The sequence below is a fragment of the Aethalodelphis obliquidens genome, unplaced genomic scaffold (genome assembly GCF_003676395.1).
Source record: "Aethalodelphis obliquidens isolate GAN/ISIS:26980383/991018 unplaced genomic scaffold, ASM367639v1 scaffold37, whole genome shotgun sequence".
Taxonomy (NCBI): Eukaryota; Metazoa; Chordata; class Mammalia; order Artiodactyla; family Delphinidae; genus Aethalodelphis; species Aethalodelphis obliquidens.
This window is the reverse complement of record NW_020837981.1, coordinates 17820301-17847729: the sequence shown is the minus strand read 5'-3', so window position 1 is coordinate 17847729 and position 27429 is coordinate 17820301. Positions and strand designations below refer to the sequence as shown.

Below are 27429 nucleotides of genomic sequence, written 5' to 3'. Positions count from 1 at the left end.
TGTAGGTCCCAAATAGTTGCAATAAATTATCCATAAGACAACTGTGAATATATTCCCTGCATATGTGGGAAAATTATGATGACCACCACCAACAAAAGAGCTTCAAAGTTCAAAATAATATATTTAATGTTTTTATTCCTACAAATTATTTCCTTTCATTTTTATTTCTACTCTCCCACATACTATCAATTCCATCAGATCAGAAATATGATGGAAACGCTTCCTGAAGTTTTAGTTTTTCCTTGTAGGACATAAGGAAATATTCTCTGCAAATAATGGTGGAATTTGGGGGGGTTAAGGGTGTTTCCCTAAGGAAAACTCGAAATATAGTACCCCCTTCTAACACATTTAATTCCCAAGAATATCTAATTTAAAACTCTGGATGTTTTGGTCTCTACAATAATGGAATTATGATTTTTTTGTCTTTTGTTGTTATTATTAACAGACAAAAATACTTTAATCCAATAAAAAATCCATTAATAAGCATTTGTAAAATAAATCCTATGTTTATAGTAAAAATGAATCTAAGAAAATAAACATAAAAATTTGAAAGCAAAGAGTAAGCTTCCATGGAGAAATCACTAAATGGCCACTCTGATGGCCTTGACCTTTCCTATGAGCAAAGGAAGGCAGCCTCACATTTTAAGCGTCAGGATAATTACAATGATAATGAATATTTATATAGCTGCATGCAACTGACCAGTGCATTTGTTGGCAAGACAAAGCAGAAAGGACCTGGCTAATGAGTCTGTGAGCACCAAGGTGAGGGCACTGAGATCAATTCTTACCCACAATCAGGGAATATGGTCACAAAATGTAAATATCAAAGACTGCCTTCAATGTGGATACTTATTCCAAGCGAAGGATGGGACAAGAAGAGGAAATTACCTGTAATCAAGGTAGAGTGCTCAACAGAACCCAAAGACTTAAAGAAAGTAAGAGAGAAGTTCATCTAGAGGGAGGATCCTTCTGCCCCAAATTAAAAATGACAAGCAACTACATACCAGAGTAATAAGAATTTAGTATCTCTTTGAGGCTCCCTCTTTCTCTAACATCTCCTGGTACAAACACACCCCTGATCATAAGGAAAGAAGGGGTGAAATTCACAGTCTGAAGCCCAATCAAAAGACAGAAGGAGGCAGTGTTTGGACTGAAGCAGTGTTGAGATTCTGCATGTCATGTGGTCGCGAGAGACAAAGAGATCAAGAGAGTGGTTGTTACAGTGTAGGCCAAGTGGTCTAGGCTGTATAAGAAAGGCAAAATAAAATGACTAAAAGTAGAGGAAAAATGAAAGGATCTGAGGCCAGAGAACATGATAAGGTTGAGGATAAGGTGTTAAAACTTTTAGACGTGAGAGAGTTAGACATAAGAGTGGGAATTTAAGTTATCAAAGTGAAAAAATAGCCTATTTGTAGATAATACTCATCGAAGTACTATAGAAGGGAAAATTAACTCCAAACTTCACTAATTAATGGTTCTTGAACCACAGCAAGAATAAGGCTGATAAAATTAGTTATATTTACAAAGATTCATCTATTGGAATATATCACTGTTTTTTTTCTTTTAACCAGTTACTTTTAAACTCACTGGACATTGATTTAGGATACAGATTTTCAAAGACTGCTCTTCTTTTTTAAATACAGTATTTTGTTTTTAAATATAAAATTAATCCAATATTGTTTGCATAATTATCTATCCATCACCAACTCAAATAAATGATTATCAGTTAAATTTCTGAGAGACTGAAAAGACAAAAGGACAATGACCAGACTAAATATGACAAGAGAGCTTTGACCCACAACTTCTGCCGCAACTACGTCAAGAAATTAAACCACAGTCTCTGTAGCAATTGGCCCAGAATGGACTTGAACAACAGCCAGCCTAGCTCTGTTTGCCCCTGCTTTAAATTCAGTAACAATCAGAGAAAGCAAAATGTGCTACCCAAACCAGTGACATACATACGATGGCCTGCTTCTTCCCTGTGTCATTAATCTCCAATCGGAGATACCTGAAGTCTTCCCTTTTTTCCATGTTAAAGCTTTGTGTCACTGCCAAAAGCAAGTGATGATGGCTACAGTGAGCTCTGAATAGTCTCTGCATGTTTTCGTTTGGCTGTTCTTTGTTTATTCCCACATTTATAACAGTTGAGGCTCCAGTGTTCTAAGACAATTCATAATTTAATTCTACCCTCCTGAAATCTCTGCAGATTCACACAATACAGAACCGTTTTGCCTCTTGGAAGCTGGCAGAGTCATTTCACCAAATTCTCTGATAAATTCCCCACAGCCAGACATTGAAATACCAGATTTCACATAAAAGTGTGCTCTCACTCTCAGTGAATTTTTTTTGTTTGTTTTTTTTGCGGTATGCGGGCCTCTCACTGTTGTGGCCTCTCCCGTTGCAGAGCACAGGCTCCGGACGCGCAGGCTCAGCGGCCATGGTTCACGGGCCCAGCCGCTCCGCGGCATGTGGGATCCCTCCTGGACCAGGGCACGAACCCGTGTCCCCTACATCGGCAGGTGGACTCTCAACCACTGCACCACCAGGGAAGCCCTCTCAGTGAATTTTAATAAACAATTACTAAGGTGTTATATAAACTGAATTTTTGCCCATTACTTATCATATCAGAATGCACGTAAATTTTTATCATGTAAAAATAAATGTCAGACAGAATTATTCTCCTTTATGTTAAAGTATTTCTCATTGGCATTACTGTATAATGTTTCCAGTGATTCAAGGCTCTACAAAGTAAAACAAACCAATTCTTTACAGGAGAATATTCACGCAAAAGGCAATAATAATAGCCTATAATTACTCTAACACAATGTCCAAGAGAAAGAAAAAGAGCCATCATTTAGAGCACAGAAAAATAATTCCTCTTCCCTGATACAATATTTATTTCAAATATAGAATGAACGCCTTCTTAAAGTTATAAATTGGAAGGCCTTTTCAAAATCTTAAGTGATCTACATATCTCATATTTTATATTTTCAATTATTTGCTATATATTTATGTATATTTTTAACACATAAGGGAAAGAGAATTAGGTAGTTTTATCAAGTAAAGCAAAAGTCACCTTTCTCTGCTCTTATAGTTTAAATCATAAGACATAAAACTGCTTTTAAAAGGAAGAAGCATAAAACTCACCAATATTTCTTATTCCCTTTGCTGTGTGGGCTAAAACATTTAAATTGCTAATATCATTAACACATTGTGTTAGAATATAAACGCTTCACCTCAGAAAGTAAAACAAACCATGTGCAAAGAGATTCTGTATTTACCAAACAAAAGGATGTAAGGCATAGAACATATGAATTTCATACGTTTATGCTTCCAAAAAGGCTTTAATTCTGAAGTTCCAGCTGAATAGACGAATGGTGAGCTTCTATCCTTCTCTCTGCTCATTTGCTATTTCATCTCTCAGGATTGCATCTTGGAAAAGGAAGGTGGGGCAAAAGGGTGTCTTAGATACAAGCTTGCGTCCAGTGGGAGGTACACAGATAGTGAGAATAAAAGCACCCCGACTTCCAAACAGTTCGTCATCTGCCATCACTCTACAGTTGCCTCATCCGAAGACTCTCTTTCTACAGACGAATGCAACATGATTTCTACATGAATATTCATGAGGGCTCTTTTCTTTTTCCTTCACTTGGGCAGCCTTTATTGCCCAGTCATTACTTAGGATACCCTGGATATAAGGAAAGCTGAGAGCTCAGTGTTTTACCGGAAACCCCTTTACATCTACACACTCCTCCATATTTTAGGTTAACTTCTTTTTAAATGCAATTCTTGTATTTTCTTTTCTTCTTTTTAATTTTATTGAAGCATAGCTAGGATAACTCTTGAGTGCAGCAGGCCACGCTTAAAATGGTTAGAGTGATAAAATGCCTGAGAAAACTGGCCCATTAGCAGACAAGTAGGCTTAGCTTGCTGGTTTGGCCAAGATTCTGAGAACATACAGATAGTGTAGAAAAATAAAACCAGAAGAACTGCTGGTTGTGGTATTAACTACATAGGATAAGCCAGCCCAGCCCTTTCCCTATTTATATCTCAACTCCTAGCAAGTTTCTTCAGTTTCTCTCAGAGCTGAATGTCTGCTGTCACCATGTCCACTCCTACTTTATTATCATTCCTTCAGATCTTTTTTCTTTCATCTTTCTGCCTTGCTGTCCATCTTCCTGTTCTCCTCACCTCTTCTATCTTAGGCTACCCTAGTTCAAAATTCTCCACTGTAGGTATTGGTATATCCTTCATACCAGGACAGTGCCTGATATTCTACAGATGTTCAGTAAATGAACCCCAAAAAAGTTATAGAAAAGCCTACAATCTAGTACATCATTTTTTCAAGTGAAAATTGACACTGCATTGTATCTTAAAATATAAAATCTGATGAGGATAGATAAACCACCCTGGTATATTTCTGAATAAGTAGTTTAAAGAATATTAGTGCTTAAAGCAGCATTACTTTTCTCTAGGTATTTTCAGTTTTTTAACTGTATTAATAGTAACATTACAGTTGGTACACACTTAGAAATCACTATTTTTTGACAAAGATGAAGTTTTGTATTTCTTATTTGAGGAAGAGTTATCATTTTTATCTTTTTCCCATAAATTTTCAGCAACTTTTAAAAATGCATCTTAAGTGACCATAGAAGATACAATTATCTAGAAAGTTTTACCTAGAACTTGTCTCCTGTTCAAATGAGGGAAAAGAATTAGATGTTCTCAAGTGTTATGTAAACCATGAAATGTAGAAACTAAGTTTAGCCAAGATATTGCTTGGACAGAATTTACCTGAGGTGAGAAAAGGAAAGGGGGGAGCATTATTCATGAAGAAAACATTAAATATTCTAACTTCCAAATATCATGAAGAGAAAACTTTCACAACCCTAGTAAATCCTAGTGGGTTTGCAGGTTAAGATGGCAAATTGTCACCTATATATAACTTTTCTTCTTCTCCAAGCATCACTGAAAATACAGATGAGTTGTCTTTCCTTTTTTCTTTTTCTTTTTTCTTCTTCTTCTAAAAACCTAAACCTATTAGGATGCAGAGGACAAAATATGAGAAGAGGCAACAGCAAGAAATATTAGGAAACTAGGAAGCAGATAGCAAGTGGGAAATACTACAGTCAATCCAAGGAAGTCAGAGTCTAAATCAGCAGTGGGAAAACTAAGCATCAAACTGATTTAAACAGAAAGATACATATGACTGAAATTTGGGGTGAAAGGAGAGACCAAGAGTAGCAGTTTGATTCCATCCCCTGTTCTACACCATTGAATATCTGCCTCTCTCTCATCCCAGGAAAAGTCTGGAGATTACTCCCTGAAGAGAATAAAGTAGAGTCTTTGCGTTAGAGGTTTTTAGACTTATTTAAAGGGTACAGTACCTTTTACTGACAACACGGGTATTATGTGAACATCCGAATTCTTAATACTAAATGTAGAGACTACCAGCGACTCCACGTTCCACATTTCTGCTCCCAGAACCCTTACATTTCAGGCAGGAATTTGGAAGATGCTTCCCTGGGAAACTAATCAGTGCAAGGGGGAAAGGCTTGCTTTCCTCTAGCAAGCCTTAAGTCCTTCAGTCTGATTCTGGAAAGTCCCAGAGGCTGAAGAAAAGGAATGCTGAATTATTAGAAGATGTCACAGGTTCAGTGTAATAATGTAACATAGCTTATGTGACTGTGTGGATGGTCCTTCACCAAGGAGAAATCATGGTTAAAACACTAAAGCCTTACTTTTCTGCCCTGGAATGAGTGTATCACGATCTTAGTGACAGAAATACACAAAGAACCAGAGTAACACCTGCTCCACCTCTCCCCTTTAGGCTGGAAGAAGCACTAAATGGCTGGTGAGCCAAGGGGCTTGTCAAGGCTCAGAAATGGTTACATCAAGTTTTACAGAAGTAATTTTTCCAGCCCCTGGTACAATACTTTCTAGGAATTTATCAAGATTCTATTAGCCACATATATACACTACCAAATGTAAAACAGATAGCTAGTGGGAAGCAGCCACACAGCACAAGGAGATCAGCTCGGTGCTTTGTGACCACCTAGAGAGGTGGGATAGGGAGGGTGGGAGGGAGACACAAGAGGGAGGGGATATGGGGATATATGTATATGTATAGCTGATTCACTTTGTTGTACAGCAGAAACTAGCACAACACTGTAAAACAATTATACTCCAATAAAGATGTTAAAAAAAAAAAAGATCCTACTAGCCTCTATCAGAATTGTCAGAGCCTGTCTAATTATTTGGGTCTCTCAGTTGCGGCTAGACCCCCATGGGTTGAGTCTCTGCTGGCATTGCCATCCAAAAGTGCCTGTCCTTCCTACCACATGTCATACTTAGATTTATTTTTTTTCTATCATGCCACCATCCTGATTACAATTCTTGAATAGTTCCCTATTTTCTACTTCATTTAAAAAAATAAACAAAAAACCTGTCCATTTTCTAATGACTTATATAAGCTATCACTTTCTTCATGCCCATCTTAACTTCTTCCTGTATTTATATAGTTTTCTGAGAGCCCCCAAATGGATCTAACACGTTCCTACTTCCCGGCCTCCATCCTGGGGGTTTTATCACTTATATCATCTCACTCCGCAATTCAATCCCCATATCTCACTCAAAGTCAAATACAAACTTCACTTGTTCAGGTTTCCTTCTCTGCTTACTCTGGTCTCCATTGCTAATCCCTCTCTTCCGAAATCCCAATGTATTTACAGCTAGAAGCATACAATTATTCTTATTTTTAATGTGTCATTTTTGTTTCTTCTTGAAGAAAGGACTGGTTCTTGTTCTGTGTTTAGCACGAGGGTGAAGATTTGTAATACAATGAGTAGGTACCCAGATTCTGAAATTGAACCAGCTCCAATTCAGAGTCATTTGTGTGTCCTGGAGCAATTTACCTGACCTCTATGAATCTCAGTTTAACAATAAATTAGAGAATATAATAATCAAACTGTCCTGAAAATAAAAACGAGAAAACATGTATATTCATCATAGTGCAGTACAGAGTAAGCATTCAAAGTTTACTGTTATGCTTCTTATTAATAATAAAATAGTAGTTAAAATGAGAAAACAGAGCATTCAGTGGCACTTTAGAGAATATAATTTATTATTTTTTCTTATTTAAAAAATATACAGCTATTTAAAAATCTATATGTGGGACAGAGACTGTATGCCTACCAACTGATCGACTACTTGTTGATAAATATTATACTGGCAGCTCCCACTGCAAACAAACTAAAACACCTCCAATGAGATAAATGTGATGTGGGCAGAATTAAGGAATAATCTATAAATAAAACTGCTAAACTTAAACCTCAGTAAAACATTGCAGTGTCTGAGAAAAACTCTTAAAACAATTGGAAGTGAAAATAAGAACAAGGTTTCCTCCATTTTAAAACAATTTGAGATTTATCAGTTTATATGAACTGAAATTAAACTGAATGTGGGTGCAGTTCGAGTGTAAAAGATTGTCAGAAACTGAAATTCAATTTTGCTCCCCTACCTTTACTACAATCTGAACACACAGTATTCCTGTTCTGCGGCTGCCTTTGGCAGCAACACCTATAGGTTGTGAGAACGTTGGACTGATTAGTTTTTGCAAAACATGACACATGTCTTATTTTCCAATGAGTTATCACTCTGTGGAGTTGTGAATCTTCTTCTAACACACTAGTTACAGATTACAACACTCTCAAAGTCACTGAGCATCCTTTCCAAAGTCATATTTCAGCATCCCTTCCAACTTGATTCAAAGTATGTCAACAGCAAAACATTAATTCCTTTGGGAGGGAAACAGATACAGAGTAGGGAAAACTAAAGTCTATATCTTTATCACCTGTTGGTGACATATCCTTACCTTTCCACCTTTTGTTCTACTCTCCAACCTTATTTCCCTTCTGTCCCAGTCTGGGTCCAGTCAGTTATTTCAATATATTCTTTCTAGTAGTTTCAATTCTCTCATCCCCCTGAATTCTACTGAAAATTCCTTAACATCCTAGGACTTCAGGTAAGTCTAATTCACTAGTTCTCTCAAAACAGGTGAAGAGAATCTATTCACTCTGCTAATAAATGTATTAGGTTTTGAACTGGTGACTAACTCTAAGTAAATGACTGAATGAATAATCTTTTAGGTTAACTACTTTTTTTTTTTTTTTTTTTGCAGTACGCGGGGCCTCTCACTGTTGTCGCCTCTCCCGTTGCGGAGCACAGGCTCCAGACACACAGGCTCAGCGTCCATGGTTCATGGGCCCAGCTGCTCCACAGCATGTGGGATCTTCCCAGACCGGGGCACGAACCTGTGTCCCCTGCATTGGCAGGCAGACTCTCAACCACTGCGCCACCAGAGAAGCCCAGGTTAACTACCATTTATATTCCCATATCTGTTCCTGTTTTGCTACCCAAGCTCTCAATCCATTTTTGCCTTTTCAAGGCTTCACATATTCCACAGTTGACATCACTTAGCAAGTAGAATCTATTAGGCATATACTTCCTTAAATTCCCTCCGTTTATTCATACATTTCCTTCCTCTTTTAGAAAGAGATGTTTCCTCCGCTTTCCCATGGTTCCTAGAAAAAGTATTCCTATATGTCTCTGTTAAATGATAGATTTTTTTGTTGTTGCTGTTTGTACTTATAGTAGTATTGTACTTACACTTTTTAAAACTACTAAGCTTGCTACATTTACACATTAGAAATACTGATATACCTAGCATGTTTCATAAAATGATTGAATTTTTATATTCACGCCACATTTTCTTCTCTATATTTTTCTCATTTTCTAACTTCTAGCCCTCCACATTAATTTAATCTATTAATATGAAAATTTCAGAGATCCCTTATAAATATTAAAAGGCACTATATGCATTCTTTATGTAGCAACATATAGTATTAATACTTCTAAATTTTCCCTGAATATAAAAATAGACCATTTAACTCTGATCTCACTTACATGTTCCCTGTGTAATGTTGCTACTTCACACAGTCCTTCTGTGTTGTCGTCATTGTTCCGCCAAAGCTTATTTGAATAGACCAGCATGGTTTCTGATTTATTTGCTCACCATTGCTTCTTGCATCTTAATTCTTCTCTAAAGGTAGCCTTTTCTGGTTATGTAATTTGAAATTCATCAGTTTAATAGGTCATAGACTTGAAGTCACTATTTCTTAAAGACCTTTATTTGACCTAGACTCCAAGGAAAATAATTTTGATGTTCCCTCAGGCTGTTGCATAGAAATATTTCTAGTTTCCTTTTTAGAGGCACAGCTCTAGGCTTTTCCAAGGACCTCATCTCTAGCTCCCCTGACTATGTGTCTCCTCTTAATGCCATGTGGGCATTAAAATTAAAATCTTTGTGTTCAACATTTAGGATCTATATATGGGTTAAAGAATAAACACAACGAGTTGGTGTCAAGAGCTTAAATTTATGTTACTCCACTGTTTTTTGTTTGTTTGGGTATTTGCTTATTCCTAGCTCCTTCTGAGTTCAAGTTGTTTTTTTCTTTTTAGTTAATTAATTGAAATTGTTAAATGTCTTAATTCATTCAACACATTATTGTATACTATACATATATATGCATATGAATATGCTATAGTATGTGCAACTACATATATGTATATATATATGTATTCTATTTAGGCTGTTATAAGTTCTGGGTATAAAAAAAATAAGTCAAATTTCATATTTTCACACCACTTATGCTCCATTAGGGATATGGAGGAAGAGCATATGTAAACAAATGAACTAGGTAATCCAAGAAGTGCTAACTGTAAAGTAGAAAGTAACAGGATGTTGTAACATAGAGAGACAGGCTGGGGGGAGTCTTTATGCCATTTGGCCAGGAAAGGCTTCTATGACGGACATTCTAGCTAAGATTAGAAGATACACCATGTAAACTCATGCAGGTTAATCCTTATATCTGTTTTTGTTTCTTTCTTTCCCTATTTCTCAGTGTTTATGCTCTACCCTTTTGTCTCATTTTTGGCTACAGCTATTGAATAAAAGTTGAATAACTTTTACAGTTTCATTCTATCCCTCCCCATTTCCCCTGTCCCTTCAACCTAGAATATATTCAAGTTATTCAGAAATCTCTAAATCTTGTCTTGATCATTTGCCTCCTTTAAGTTACTACTTTGAGTATCTTTGTTTTATCATCTGCTCTTTTCTCATCTACTTCGTAATGAATTAATTAGGCTTTTTAATCTCTCACCTAAAATTTAGTGAAGCTACTCAAACAAAAGTAACCATAAATTGAGAATTGCCAAAATTATACTATCTTTTCAATCTTTACACTAATTAGGATCTCTTCAAGTAAAACACTTAATTGATAACTCACTGAAACTTCCTTAACTCTGGCCCAAGAATCGTTCTTTGCATATTACACAATTTCTTATTAAGTGCTCTGTCTTTATGGGATTCTATCTCCTCTGACCACTTCTTAAAAGCTTTTTTTTCTCATGGCTTTGTCCTTGATTGTTTTTCCTTCTAACTTTAGATTCTGCCTATATATATACTCTTTATACAATATGGTGAGAAAGATTAAGAGAACTCTCATTGACACATTTATCAAACTGATGTTAAAACATGGTTCTTAGTTCAGGTTTCTTTCCATGATGTGTTGTTTCCCATATAAATATATGGGTACTTCATGTATGTCTAAACTCTAATTCAGCTTTCTACTGGAAATATGTTTCCTTCATGTGTGTTTCCTATCTAGGTTAATTATATCAGTATCATAAACATTTTATTTATTAATCTTCACTTTCAGAATAAACCAATAGAATAAGCATGGGTGATTTAGTTATTTAGAAGAATGTAAATGTTACATTAACTATCAATATAAAAGAGGTATACTAGAAAGAAGTTGGGTTACAAATGAGATGTACAGGAGGAAGCAGTAACAGGCAAAAGAAAGAGTAAGAGTGGGTATTTCTTCAACATACAGAGTGAGAAGTTGAGATATAACTAATATACATATAGTGAGAAACACTTTATGGATAACATATTATCAAGGTCTATAAATATAAGTAATAAAATATATAAATTCATGAAACCAAGGAAAAGATAGAAGAAGAGATGAACAGTCATATAAATGACCTACATTCTCATTTGCAGGAAAAGTCAATAAACCATATCTCAGAAAGTGTATTGTTTAGAGATATAGAGATAATCACATGGAATGAAATCATAAGGTTAAAAGTACATGCCTCCCCTTTGTGGAGGTAAGGATGTTTCTCATAAATTTTTATTATTCAATTGGTTTCACTTTGCTATTTCTCTCTCCATATACATATAATATGTAGAATATAGTATTGCTATATATAATATATTGGTATTTTTTACATATGAGGAAAACGTACATGCATGTGTGTGTGTGTGTTTAGTGTTGTCTGGGTCAAATTTCCTAGGAATATGGTAACGCCTTTCTACATGTAAATTTAAGTTTAGTATTATGTATGGAAAACTTTCTTGGTTTATACTTTTAAATATTGGCTGTTTTATTATTTCTTTTTTTTTCAAAGTGTCTAACATATGTCTATCAGATCTCCTTTGCCTCTTCTCCATTTCAAGCTATTTTTCTCTGAGCCTTTTCTTATTTTTTTTTTAAATCTTTATCTCACAGTCATTCTCTTGGTTAATCCCCTGCTTGTCCTCCCCTTACGGAATTTTTATCTGAATCTATTTTCCTTTGGACACTTTATAATTTTTTTTATTTTTTAGATATTTTTGTCCTTTAATTTTTTTCCCTAAGTTTTATTAACTCATTGCATTCCTCATTTCACTTTTTCATTTTTTTTTTAAATTTATCTTCTTAGTTTTTGATCTTCTGAGTCCAGGTTTTAAAAACATGTATCTTCAACTCTTAGTTTTTGAAATTCACTGTAGTTTGGAGTGTTGTTTTATAGTTTTATTGTTGTTTTGTATTTGTTTTCTAGATGGAAGGTTTTCATCAGCTGAATTGTTTGATTCTCACTTTTTTCAGCTTTATTGAGGCATAATTGACAAAACTGTAATATATTTTTAGTGTACAATGTGATGATTTGATATATGTATACAATGTGAAATGATTACCACAATCAAGTTAATTAACACATCCGTTACCTTACATAATTACCTTTTTTGCATGAGAACTCTTAAGATCTACTCTCAGCAAATTTCAAGCATTAATAGCTGTGGTCAATATGCTATATATTAGATCCTCAGAACTTACTCATCTTATAACTGAAAGTTTGTAATCTTTGATCAGCATTTCTCTACTTCTCCCGCCCTCCAGTCCCCACCATTCTATTCTCTGTTTGACTTTTTTTTTTTTTTTAAACATTCCACATATAAGTGATACCATCCAGTACTGGTCTTTCTCTGTCTAGCTTATTTCACTTAGCATAAGGCTCTCCAGGGTCATCCATGTGTCACAAATGAGTAGGGTTTCCTTTATTATTTAAATTTATCATATACACAAATTTACTTTTTATATATGACATTTTCTCTATCTATTCATTCATTGATGGACACTAAGACTGTTTCCATATCTTGACTATTGTGAGTAATGCTGCAGTGAACCTGGGAATACCAATAACTCCTAAAGATAATTATTTCATTTCCTTTGCATATGTACCCAGAAACACGTTCATTTTCTATATCTCATTACATAGCTTTGCATGTCATCGGTCTGAATCTCTTTGATTTTAGACAGGGCTCCTGGACCAAGAATACTCTCTTTAATCATTACTGTGAAGTATACTTTCTTTAATGGATAACATTTTTGGTGGTGGTGGGGAAGGGGAGGGGTTGACATATATTGTGATTCTCTTTCATTTCTCTAGGTTCCTTCTTATTTCCTATCTATGTCCTTTTCGATCACTGACATACCTTCAGTGTCACTTGTCCTGTATTTTCCTTTTTTTTCTCAAAAGTGACATTTCCCAAATCCAGACCCATTCAATTTTAAGCTAAATCTCTATAGTTAATGTTGTAAAATGACAAGTCCCAGACCTGTGGTTCAGTATGTTAGCACTTAGCATCAGGTGTTCTCATTTTGGTCCAATTTTCTTTTGTGCTTTATCTATTGCTTTATCTATCACATTCCTCCCATTTCTACTAGGTGTTTTAATTTTCTCAATGCCTGCTTTCCAGATCCACAGGTTTATGTTGATGACAGAGTACCAGCAGTAGCTCTGTTGGAATTTGGTGTTTCTCTACTTAAAGGTAGTACTTTGAAACTCACACTATTTTCTGTATCTTAATAATGTTGAAAGCTGACATCACTTAAGGTTTTATTTGTGCTTCTTTTTAGTCTTAACTTTTGGGAAAGTTTGCATGAAATGATTTAAGTTTAGTCAATTTACACTCTCCTAGGACTAACTTGAAGCAAAATTATAAATTATTTAAAATACCTATATACTTATCATAGAAAATTAACAAATTATAGAAAAGTAAAAGTAATTAACTTACCCACCACTAAACTACCAAAACATAGTCAGTATTTAATATCACTGTAGTATAGTTTGTTTCTTATACACAGGCACATTCATGTCTATGTTTTATATATATATAAAATATACGTGTGGAGTAGAGGGGGAGAAGTTTCTCAGAATCTTTGTAGAGACTGAGCAATAGGTTAAAACTGAATTCTGTGTATGAAAGGAAATGGTAAGACATTTAAAAGTCATGGTAGGGGGTTAGAAAAAAATGGCAAGAACCAAGAGGGGCAAACATAAACTGATATCTAACAGGCATTCTTTATGAAATTGTATATATAACATACAGATATAGATAGATATAGATATTAAAAGTCTGTGAAAGTTTTTAGTTTATATATAGTGCCAAAATACCACAAGGCTTATATCAATATATGCTTTCATTACCATACCTTCTCTGTAAAGGGCTATTTTAAAAGTTTTGGCCAGTTTTACAGAATTAAAAGGTACGTTATTTAAAATATTTTAGGTTAAAATATTTTCACATACTTACGCCTCATATCTTTTATGGGGAGAAATTGGTGAGCTATCTGCTCATATTTTTTGCCCATTCTTCTACTAGGACATTTAAAAAATTTTTAATGTCTGTAAGTATTCTTTACATACAAATGACATCCAATTTTTGTTATTTTTTGTTATAGATGTTTACCCAATTATCCATTTATATTTAAGTGTTGTTTAGGACATTCTATTGACATTTTGAAATTTTAATGCCACTCAATTTAATGATCCTTTTTTATGAGTTCTTTGTCTATAATGCTTAGAAAGCTTTCCTCAATCTTAATTTTAATGAAATATTCATGTATATTTTTTCCATTTATTATTATTTTAAAATTACATTTATTTCATTACTCCATCTAAAAGTTATTTTTGTGCTTAATGTATAGGGATATAAATAAATAGTTTTGTAATTATACTAGGTCTGCTTCAGAGTATTCTTCTGTACTGTGGCTTTTATAATTACATCAAGACTAAATTATTTTAATTGTAGTTTTGTACATTTTAGTAACTGGTATTGCTCTTTGGCTAGCTCTGTAAAATAATATTTTGAAGCTAATAGAAACATGTTTATTACTTCTAGAATATACAATGTATGATTCCTTTGTGTATATCATTAAGTCACCGTAATTTCAAATATATCTAGTTGATATCTCAGTATGTAGCTAAGAAAATCAATCATTCGGATAGCTCCAATAGAGATCATAACTTGATTTACCACTTTCTTTGTAATGAAAAAAAGCTAATACGATACACAGAGAAGGTTCGTGATAGTGAGGACATAAATTGGTTTCTAAAATTATTCCTCAGCAGTTTATGAGAAACTCTGCCACATTTATTTACCAAAACCTCTAGAAGAACCTACGTACAACTTTCTAATTCTTTATTATTTGCTTTTCCCATACCACTTTATATTTAGCACCTGACACTCAGAGAAACTTAAGGTTTCACTAATGTGACAAATGTTTCTAACATTATAAATTTACACATCATTTCCCACATAATTACCTTGTGAAGTCTGTCATCTCCATCATGATCATACACATCTTCTTGGCAAGAACAATGATATCGTTGCTCGTATCGTCCCATATCTCAATCTCAGCATCCAGCTTACTCTTTACTTTCTTGAAATCAGCAACTTGCTCAGCTATCTTTTCCTTTTCTGCCTCAGGCAACTGAGTCATCTTAGCCTAAAACAGGTGATAATTAGATTTAGAATCATTCCACTAGGTCAAAATACATTTTAGGAAAAAAGCGATCATTATAGGATGTTCATAAAACTTGTTCATTTAAGAATAGAGACATATCATTGTTTTTTTAAAGTCATATAAAAACTTTCCAGGTTTAATTTTTCATATAAATATCTATTGAATATAATTGTTTGCTCTAGAACTACAATGTTAAATTTAATACAAAAGTATAATTTAATATCTGACATATTTAAATCTACTCCTTAATATAAGTGTATGACTTCTCACATTTCTAACGTATTAAAATTTTAACTTAATTCAAACTTAATGTAATTCCTCACATACGTTAGAAAAGCATATACCTTATTTAATTTTATTAATAGTATGCTTCAAAAGGTAGAAGTATAACAAACTATAGCTTGAAATGAGACTGTTTATCGATGTATGTATATACATTGATAGATCCCTATGTAAACGATGAATACACACTGGTAAACAGTACAGTATACATTTATAAATTGTATGTATACAGACAAGCACATATATAAAATCCTAAGGATTAATGTGTATATGGTGCATATAAACATATTCAAGTGTGTATGTGTATTACAAACTATCTGGGGAAGAATAAAAATGTTATGGGCAGGGTTTATTAAGTCAGCCCTCCCTAATTAGCATCCTGAGTTTTGAGGTGCTATTTTCTTATACACAGTAAACTTAATGCACTGGCATAGTACTATTCTTTGTATATGTCATATTTTGAACAGTATGCAAACTTGCTTCTTGCACTTGCAATTTAAAATGTGGGATGGTAGAAAACTATCTATACCCCTAAACTACCATATTCACAACCATAGCACCTGGGACCTAAGACTTTTTGTCAAATAAAAAAGAACTTTGGGGCTTCCCTGGTGGCGCAGTGGTTGCGAGTCCGCCTGCAGGGGACACGGGTTCGTGCCCCGGTCCGGGAAGATCCCACATGCCGCGGAGCGGATGGGCCCGTGAGCCATGGCCACTGGGCCTGCGCGTCCGGAGCCTGTGCTCCTCAACGGGAGAGGCCACAACAGTGAGAGGCCTGCGTACCGCAAAAAACAAACAAACAACAACAAAAAAGTCCATACATAATCCAATAGTAGAAGAAGTAAATAGGTTTGAGAAGGAACATTTAAAAAGGATAAATCATATAAGTGGAATTTACTTATTTGATTATTCACAGGGAACATGTGATACCTACAATGCCTATATATTAATATTTCCAGATGCTGATTTCTAGTTCACCTATAAATGGGGAAATTGGAAGAAATCACCTCACAAAGCTTTACAAAAACGTGGTTACTAGGTTCAGAATACTAAAAACACACTTTATTGAGGCAATACTGTACAAGAGCAATAAAATTAAATATATGAAATGAAGGAATTATAAGAATGGTCAATGGAAAATCCGACCAAAATATAAAAATCAAAGAAGCAATATCAAATATGTGTCATTTATTATCTATCATAAGCCTAATTTGGGGTCTAAAATAACTTGACATTTGTAAAATCTCAGGATTAGTTATCCATGCTTCAGTTCTAACCTATTAAAGAAACTAAACGATGAAGCTTTCTGAAGTTTTCTTTAAGCTCCTTAGCATAAGGCTTGATACATATTGAGTAGTTCACAATAAATGATAGTTAGTCCATACTGAATAAAAAATAAAAATATATTCACATATCTAGCACTTAAAATTTGCTTTCTTTTCATTATATATTTTATTTTATTTTAAGAACTAAACTAAGCTATGAGACTAATTTTTTTTTTTTTTTTTTTTTTGCGGTATGTGGGCCTCTCACTGTTGTGGCCTCTCCCGCTGCGGAGCACAGGCTCCGGACGCGCAGGCTCAGTGGCCATGGCACACTGGCCTAGCCGCTCCGCGGCATGTGGGATCCTCCCGGACCGGGGCACGAACCCGTGTCCCCTGCATCGGCAGGCGGACTCTCAACCACTGTGCCACCAGGGAAGCCCTAAGTTTTTAATTGATGAGTGTACAGATGACTCTTCCTTAGGAGCTGAAAATAGTTTGTAGTTTCTTTTCTCAGGAAATGTGGCCTATGTGACACATTAAAGGAAGAGCAGCTTTTACTGCTGCTGGTATGTGGCAAAGCATGTAAATAAAGACACAACTCTCTTATGTCTGAAATCAATAGTATACAAGCCATTAAGAAAGCTGTAAGCTACTAATGCACTAAACTAGCTTTAAAATAGAAATGAATTTTCTCCTTCTTAACTACTGGTCATTATCATTCTCTCCATTTTCATAAAAACATAATTAAACTTCCAAATGATAACAGCTATAGACCAATTTATTTGGGGTCTCTTTTTACAGCCTTTATCTCAGAGATAATAAATGCATGACTCTGGATCTAAGAAATAATTTTGACGTGTATACTGGCATACAGTGGAAAATTTTTCACTATCCTCATGCTAAAGTTTAAACCATTTAAGAGGTTATCTGGTTAAGTGTATTCCAAGTTCTGTTCCTTGGAATGCCATTGATTCACAATATGACCTTGAGGAAGTCACTTAACTCTCCTGTCTACATTTCCCCAGACACAAAATGACAATAATTGCAACTGCTATCCACCTACCATGCAGGAAACAGAGTCGATTATTGGCTAGCATTGACTGACCCTGTCCTGGACAAGAATCTCATGGGTTGCACTCAGTTTCCTTAATAACATCTCAACTCACACGGTGAATTACAACTGGCAGATATTTACTTTTGCCAAGATAAGGGCCAAAAGTTGGGCAATAGTTTACAAAACTAAAAGTTCTGGAGAATTCTGACTCTTTTTTTACAAGAGGAACAACAGGGACAAAAAAGCATTAAATTACTGACTGACACCTTTACTGAAGACTTTTAGTGCTTCTGTGAATGATTTATCATACGCCATCAATCAACTGCAATCACTGTGAAAATGTCAAAATAGAACTTCAGAGAATACTTGATATTTAGGAATTCTGGGTGAATGTTCCTTGTTGGATTATTTTTTGCTGGATAAGCAAAGAAACTGAGGTACAAAGCTCAAATCACGTAAGTGGAATCTCTGATATTTATTGCCAGCTGGCTAAGTGGCTCTGCTTCTGCTCACATATATAGAATACAACTCTGATACAAACAGCTAATAAAGGCTTTTGGAATCCCTGCCATCCACATGAAATTACACTGTATGTTAACTGATTCGAAAATCTGTTCCAGAAGACAATGAAAATAACATGTATATATGTCAAACACTCTTCTAGGCGCCTTAACATATATTTAAAATTTAATCTTCATAAGAGCCCTCTGAGGTAAGAACACTATTATGCTAAGATTACGAAGCTGAGTCTCTAAAAGGTTAAGTGATTTACTCAAGATTGTAGTGTTAGTAAATGGTAGAACCAGGATGAAAACCCAGAAACTCTGACTCGAGTTTTTGTTCTATCACCATGCCTGCAAACAAGAGGAATACTGCCCACCATAGGCCAAAATATCTACATTCTCCTTGCTGATATTTCTGTATCACCTTCTACTTTTGAATGTAATTGTTCTCCAAAATATAGCCACATATCTTTTACAATATAAGTTTCCTTATTTGCAAACTAGAAAAAAATGATATTCACATCATGGGTTATTTTAGATATCAAAAGAATGAATGTATATCAATATACTTTTTAAAATTCTTAAGTGCTATTAAATGCTAACTGTTACTCATACTAAGAGATTCAGTTCTTCACTCTATACAGTTAGTGATCCTCAGAATTCTACTTCTCAGGTTATTCTCCTCTCTTCAACAAAAGCTGTGTGTTCCCATTAGCCTATTAGGCATTTTCAAGTATACATACATCATTTATAATTTTAGCTCTAAAACAGAGGTAAGCAGAATTTTTCTGAAAGGGCAAGACAGTACACAGTATACATTTTCCAGGCCGTACCATACCAATCTATTGCATTACTTAACTCCACTGCTGCTGTAATGTGAGAGCAGTCACAGAACCTGTGCTAACAAATGAGCATGGCTGTGTTCCCACACAACTTTATATGGACACTGAAATTTCAATTGCCTATAATTTTCACACATCACAAATACTATTCTGATTACATCTATTCTAATTTTTTTCAACCATTTAAAAATGTAAAAATAAAGCAAACCCCAAAACAACAACAAAAAAAACCCCATAAAAAACCCAAAACAAAACAAAAACATTCCCAGCTCATGGGCTGTACAAAACAGTCAATGGGCCAGATTTGACCAGCTGGCTATAGTTTGCCAATGCTTGCTAAATCCTTTATCTTTATGTTCATTTCTGTCAGTAGTACTACCTGCCATCCAGTCTTGAAATCTCATTTAAAAAATAAAAATTCTCCCCTTTTATCTATCCTGTTCTGATAGGCACAACATTTGCCAATTTTATCACTAACACTTTTACCACATCCATCTCTTTCTTTGTCTTCCTATTACTATTATACAAGTTTGGGTCTTAATTTTCTCTTTCATTTTCAATCCTTTTGTCTTGCCACCATTTGATTCAATCTTTCTGATAGAATTGTGCAATTCTTCAGCTAAAAAACACCTTTCATGTCTCCTTATTGAATAAAGACTATAAATTCCTCAAATATCACCATTAAATTGAATTAAAGTAGAAAATTCACATAGAAAAATGCCCAAATCTTAAATGTACAGTTGAACAACTTTCACAAACTGAGGGAATCCATGTACCTAGCACCCAATTAAGAAAAAAACAGCGTCACCCCCAAAAGTCAGTATCTCCCAAGAGCAATCAAATAACTACCTGTATATCTAGAACTATAGATTTTCCTGTTTCTGAACCTTATAAAAATGGAATAATAATATATATACTCTTGTACTTGGCTTTTTATGTCCAACATTTATATATTTGAAATACATCTATATTATTGCATGGAGTTATAGTCTTTATTCTCATTGCTCTATACAGAGTATTCCACTGTGTAAACATATACCATTCATTTATCTGTTTTTCTATTAATGGCCTTTCGGGAAGCATAATATTTTTGGCTATTATGAATAGTAAATATTCTTATATTTTTCTTTTGGTGCACTTACGGGTGCGTTCTTCTTCAGTCTACATCTAGGAGTGAAATTACTATGACACAGGCATCATCACGACCTTTGCCCCTACCAGCTTTTCTTTTTATTTATTTATTTATTTATTGGCTGCATTGGGTCTTTGTTGCTGTGCACGGGCTTTCTCTAGTTGTGGTGAGTGGGGGCTACTCTTCATTGAGGTGCGCGGGCTTCTCATTGCGATGCCTTCTCTTTGTTGCAGAGCACCGGCTCTAGGCACGCGGACTCAGTAAGTGTGGCTCACGGGCTCTAGAGCACAGGCTCAGTAGTTGTGTTGCACAGGATTAGTTGCTCCGCGGCATGTGGGATCTTCTGGGACCAGGGCTCAAACCCATACCCCCTGCATGGCAGGCAGATTCTTAACCACTGTGCCACCAGGGAAGTCCCCCTACCAGCTTTTCAATGTCATTTCATCTTCCTTTCAATATCATTTCATCTTCCACTGTACCCTCAAGCTAAACCAAGCTATTTGCTGTTGCATTTAAATACCTTAAGATATTGTCCATTTATTATTTTGTTCATCTTCTTTCCTTTCCCCATCTCTGTTGGTCCAAACTTAATCATATTTCCAAGCCCAATTCATACAGTATATCCCCCTTTCTTCTCCAGAAAAAAGGAGATATATTATATAATTATATATTATATAATATATAATTATTCTTTTAAAGGTTTCAGAACATGTTATCAGTTTTTCCCTCAGGATGTTTATACTGTTCTCTATTGTAGCCTAATTATTTGTAAATGTGACTATCTTACCTCTCTATAGGAAAGGTCTTTGAAAACAAAATCATCTTTCAGAGTAATAGTGGTGAATCTGTCTGTCTATCTTATTTGCTTTTTTGTGGGTTTTTTTGGTCTTCTGCCCCAGACTATAAGATTCCTGAATGTAGGAACATATACATGATAAATGTTTGTTTGCAGTTGTTAATAGGAACTGTCAAGACATAAAGAAGAAAAGTCTTGTGGGATCAAAATTTTATAGCACTGATCTTGCGTTTTGTCACTTACATTTACATATTTTCTAAGCTTCTACCTGTACAAGGTAGAAATTAATTTCTCTTATTTTTCCTGTCCACTTTCTTTTTTAAAATTTTTTAAAATTTAATTTTTATTTTATATTGGAGGATAGTTGATTTACAATGTTGTGTTAGTTTCAGGTGTACAGCTAAGTGATTCAGTTATACATATACATAAATCCATTCTTTTTCAGATTCTTTTCCCATGTAGGTTATTACAGAATATTGAGTAGAGTTCCCTGTGCTATACAGTAGGTCCCTGTTGTTATCAACTTTATATATAGTACTGGGTATATGTTAATGCCCAAATCCTAATTTCCTGTCCAGGATTTTGTTATTCCTTTAAGACTATATTAATAACACAACTGATCTTCTCATTTTTTATCTACTTTTTAATTTCATTATGCTCATCACTACTACTTAAAATGTTGATATACCTATATTAGTTCTTTACTTAAACACGTTAAATGATTTTCATTAACACTTAAAAAAGATAAAAAGGGGGCTTCCCTGGTGGCACAGTGGTTGAGAGTCCGCCTGCCAATGCAGGGGACACGGGTTCGTGCCTCGGTCCGGGAAGATCCCACATGCCGCGGAGCGGCTGGGCCCGTGAGCCATGGCCGCTGAGCCTGCGCGTCCGGAGCCTGTGCTCCGCAACGGGAGAGGCCACAGCAGTGAGAGGCCTGCGTTCCGCACAAAAAAAAAAAAAAAAAAAAAAAAAAAAAAAGATAAAAAGAAAAAAGTGATAATAGAAAAAAATGCAAAACTTTGTTGTCATACAGACCTCCATTCAAACTCCAGCTCTGCCAAGTACTAGCTTTGTAGATAGTAATGCAACCATCCTAGACCCGAGTTTCATCACATGTTAAATGATGACAATCTTATTAGAGATTTTCTGACAATTAGAGTTATGTCTGTAAATAGTGATACCTAGAATACACTAGGGACTTAGTAAATGGTGCTTACGATTAATGTATATAAATATGATAAGCCTTGCCTCCAAGACTTTCTACAACATCGTGGGAAAGGACAGTTAAAAATATTCACTTAGCTACCTCACAGAGTTTAGTTAGAGATCAAGCAGTATATTTTGAGTGAATATATTCCATAAGCAATAAACTATATGGTAATCGAAGCTCACTATAATTCTCTTATTTTCAGAAGCTCTAGAATCCAAATTGCTTATTTTACAGATAAGGAAACTGAGTTCCAGGGAAGAGAAATGTCTTGAAAAATATTACCCAGCTGGTTAATGGCACATTTGGTACATAAATCCACCTGTTGCCATTATTAATAGTTCTCTCTTCCCACAAAAATGTTCTGCTTTACTTAGCTATAACTTTTTTGTTTTGCTACAACTTTTACATGAAAATTGAATTCTTAAGTAAATCATATGACTCTGTTACATTCCCTATCCATAAACCTGGATGGAACACAGAAATAGTATTTTATTAATAAGTAAGCCACAATTACTAGTTTTTATAAATATTAGGGAATTCCTAATCAATTAGTATTACTCGTGTGGGTGGGCAGCTAGAACTCAACATTCAAAATGAAATGTTTTATAAACTTTTAAAATGTATGCCTGGTATATGCATATTGGTTAACTATTACTAAAAGGGGAATTCTTGTTCTTACCTTCAGAGTACACCTAATTTAATAACAGCATTTATAATTTTTAAAATAAGCCCAGAGGCATTTTGGAATGGATATATTTTTAATATATCAAAAACATAAGCAGTAGAACGTTTCACTGGAGTTTAGAAAATCTAAAGTACTGCCAGCAGAAATTCAACTTAATTAAAATTGAGAGAACAAATTCATAAAAAAAGATTTTTGGACTGATTTTTTAAGCATACTAAATTGTGATTTCAAACATATTCATGAGAATTCATTAGAGAAAGTTTTCCATAATATTTTAAAATGATATTTAGGGATTAAAATTGGACTCTGCTTTAAGGAATAATATACATTTCTACATTTTTATATGTAGTCCTTTAAATCAAATTTATAAATATATTAGCTTTAAAAAGCTTTCAGCTTCCCCACCTGTCGAAACTAGCACTCTTAAAACCTTGTGGGGTACACTCACAGATTCCTATCAGCTATAAAACTATCTCATTTTATTATAAAACCTTATAGGCTTCAGGGGCTGGGTTGAAACACAGTATTAAATCATTAGGCTTACTTGATTGAGTGCCTATTTTCTTTTTTTTCTCATACCAAATAAACCTGCAACCCTCTTTTTAATTTTTAAAATTTTTGGAATTTTATTTTTTTATACAGCAGGTTCTTATTAGTTATCCATTTTATACATATTAGTGCATACATATCAATCCCAATATCCCAATTCATCACACACACACACCCCGCCCCACCACCACCCCTTTTTTTTTCCCCCCCCTTGGTGTCCATACGTTTGTTCTCTGCATCTGTGTCTCAATTTGTGCCCTGCAAACCGGTTCATCTGTACCATTTTTCTAGGTTCCACATATATGCATTAATATATGATATTTGTTTTTCTCTTTCTGACTTACTTCACTCTGTATGACAGTCTCTAGATCCATCCGCGTCTAAAAAATTATCCAGTTTTGTTCCTTTTTATGGCTGAGTAATACTCCATTGTATATATGTACCACATCTTCTTTACCTATCCATCTGTTGATGGACATTTAGGTTGCTTCCAACCTGGCTGTTATAAATAGTGCTGCAATGAACACTGGGGTGCATGTGTCTTTTTGAATTATGGTTTTCTCTGGGCATATGTCCAGTAGTGGGATTGCTGGGTCATATGGTAATTCTGTTTTTAGTTCTTTAAGGAACCTCCATACTGTCCTCCATAGTGGCTGTATCAATTTACATTGCCACCAGCAGTGCAAGAGGGTTCCCTTTTCTCCACACCCTCTCCACCATTTGTTGTTTGTAGATTTTCTGATGATGCCCATTCTAACTGGTGTGAGGTGATACCTCATTGTAGTTTTGATTTGCATTTCTCTAATAATTAGTGATGTTGAGCAGCTTTTCATGTGTTTCTTGGCCATCTGTATGTCTTCTTTGGAGAAATGTCTATTTAGGTCTTCTGCCTATTTTTGGATTGGGTTGTTTGTTTTTTTAATATTGACCTGCATGAGCTGTTTATATATTTTGGAGATCAATCCTTTGTCCACTGATTCATTTACAAATATTTTCTCCCATTCTGAGGGTTGTCTTTTCGTCTTGTTTGTAGTTTCCTTTGCTGTGCCTAAACTTTTAAATTTCATTAGGTCCCATTTGTTTATTTTTGTTTTTATTTCCATTACTCTAGGAGGTGGATAAAAAAAGATCTTGCTGTGATTTATATCAAAGAGTGTTCTTCCTATGTTTTCCTCTAAGAGTTTTATAGTATCCGGTCTTACATTTATGTGTCTAATCCATTTTGAGTTTATTTTTGTGTATGGTGTTAGGGAGTGTTCTAATTTCATGCTTTTACATGTAGCTGTCCAGTTTTCCCAGCACCACTTATTGAAGAGACTGTCTTTTCTCCATTGTATATCCTTGCCTCCTTTGTCATAGATTGGTTGATGATAGGTGCATGGGTTTATCTCTGGGCTTGCCTTACTTGATTGATTGCCTATTTTCTAATGGTAATAATAATAATGGTAATTAACATTTGTTCATGCTTCCCATATGTCACTCACTTTGCTAAGCACTTTTGAAAAATTATACCATTTAAATAATAATATTATAGGGTTGATATTGTTAATATCTACCTTTTACAGTCATGGAAAAGAAGTCTCTAGGGGGCATATACATGTCTCCTATAAATGAAGAAGACCTCCTCCAATTTTTTTTTCCTTTTACATAATACCTCATTGTTTATGGTTTCATTTACAACACAGTTTTTAGCACTAGGGTTAAATGTTAGTTTTGAAAAAAATTAGTCATATATTATTTGTAAACCAACTTGTGTCCTGGGTCTAGGAGAAAATAAAGCTGTAAAAGGCATTTAGAAGACAAATGGAGAAATCTGAATATAGACTGAGTATTAGGAAATATTAAGAAGTGATTGTTAATTTTCTTCCATGTGATAACAATATTGTGGTTATATAGGAGCATATCCATTATTTTAGGAGACACTGGCTGAAATATTTAGGCATAAAATGCTATGGTGTTGCAAATCATTCTGAAGTGGTTCAGAAATAAAAAGCAACTATGACTCTGGAAGTATGTTAAAATTACTATCTAGATCATGGAAATATGCATGTACATTGTATGAGGGTTAAATTTTTCTATACATTTTAATTGAAAAAATAAACCAATCAATAAAATAAAATGTAAATAAAATGAAATAAAGTTAAAACTTTTAAAGAATTATTTGAAAAAATTTTAAAAGCCTGGAAAACAGATAATATTTTCTATTTTCTTATTTTGTCATGGTATCAGGGATTTTATAGGCCATACAATCTATTCTCTTAACCCAAAATACCATTCCGTCTGTCATATCCCTGAAGATGCTTCAGCCTCTCCTTGGACATACCTGAAGGCTCAGTTCTGAGTTCTCTGGTGCTAAGAGATAAGTAAATTTTACCAGTAAAAACCAAAACTGAATGAGATTCATGACCTGCAAAAGTAATTCACATAGATTAGTGTGGCTGAAAACCCATAAGAAACAAGTTCACTCAGAATCTTGGTGTATATAATATGATTGAAATTTAAATAAATGTGGCTATAGTATCAACCTTTCTCTAAAAAGAAAGGTTGCTAACTCAGAGTTGGTGATCTACATGGAGGCTCAAAAAAAGTGGTGCTGGTGGGAGGAGGTACCAAAAATCTGACATGAGAATCCCAATCATTTTGACAGATGTGACCCTACCATGGCCATATAGTTTTTGCACTACATGTTTTAGCTATAGGGTTAACACTAAGCCTTTAACATCTTTCCTCTGGTTCCTTTCTCACCAAAACAGGTAGGTTATTATAAGTTGTCGTCCAAAGTACCCTTTCTCAATTGGAAAGGCATACTTTAACAAGCTTATATGAGTATTCTTATCTAAATGGTTCCATATATATTTTTTAATCTAAACATTGCAAGGATTTAGATTAATTTAAATTCAATTGAATCATGTTTTCTTTAGATCTTCGTTCCAGGTTTTTGTAATGCTTTTTGTCTTGGGTGTTGCCAAGATGGAAAAAATAGAAATACTCATGTTTTGAAATTACACAGCTACACATAAAAAAGGAACAATTCAGGTCTTCCCTGGTGGCGCAGTGGTTGAGAATCTGCCTGTGAATGCAGGGGACACGGGTTTGAGCCCTAGTCTGGGAAGATCCCACATGCCGCGGAGCAACTAGGCCCGTGAGCCACAACTACTGAGCCTGCGCGTCTGCAGCCTGTGCTCCGCAACAAGAGAGGTCACGACAGTGAGAGGCCAGCGCACCGCGATGAAGGGTGGCCTCCGCTTGCCACAACTAGAGAAAGCCCTCACACAGAGACGAAGACCCAACACAGCCAAAAATAAAAATAAATAAATAAATTGAAAGAAGGCTCAACATTTAAAAAAAAAAAGGAACAATTCAATGAGTAAATATTATAAAGGCTGTGAGAAACTCAATCATGTTTTAGAAGCCCATTCATTTTAATCACAAGCCTGCCTTTAGGATGTGATTCAGAGCCTAGAATATTTTACTTTGCACACAATTTAAATAAATTTAGTTGCCTGAATTCCATGCCCACTTTACAGTAAACTGGAAGTAGAGAGGAAGAGTGCTAGTCTGATCCCAAGGAAGGAAAATAAAATCTATCAAAGAAGAGACGGAAAGCTCAGATAACTGGGGTCTTTCAGTTTATGAATAAACTTTCCTGCTCATATCAGGACACCTCCATCCTATCACTGTATTATAGCATAGTACAGTTATGTTTGGTCATAATACTGACAATGAGTCATCTACCACATCATCACCCAGCATTTACTGATTTTCTACTGCATGGGAGTTATATAGCACCATTCCTGCTCTCAAGGAACTTAAAATCTCTGTGCCCAGAAAATATCAAATTATATTTGGAATATTTTAGTTGGTAAGTTAAATTGCATGGAATGCAATTTGAAGACAAATTCAAGTAGATATTATTT

General features: G+C 34.7%; 1 protein-coding gene across 2 annotated transcripts in view; it reads right to left on the bottom strand.

The window, feature by feature from the left end:
- The window catches only part of CTNNA3 (catenin alpha 3), a 1595169-nt gene that overhangs the window by 106577 nt on the left and 1461163 nt on the right, over positions 1-27429 (bottom strand). For both annotated transcript variants that reach the window (XM_027130128.1, XM_027130127.1), the window contains exon 15: positions 14995-15176. In XM_027130128.1, the coding sequence (XP_026985929.1) occupies positions 14995-15176 (182 nt within the window). The remainder of the gene's footprint in view (positions 1-14994; positions 15177-27429) is intronic.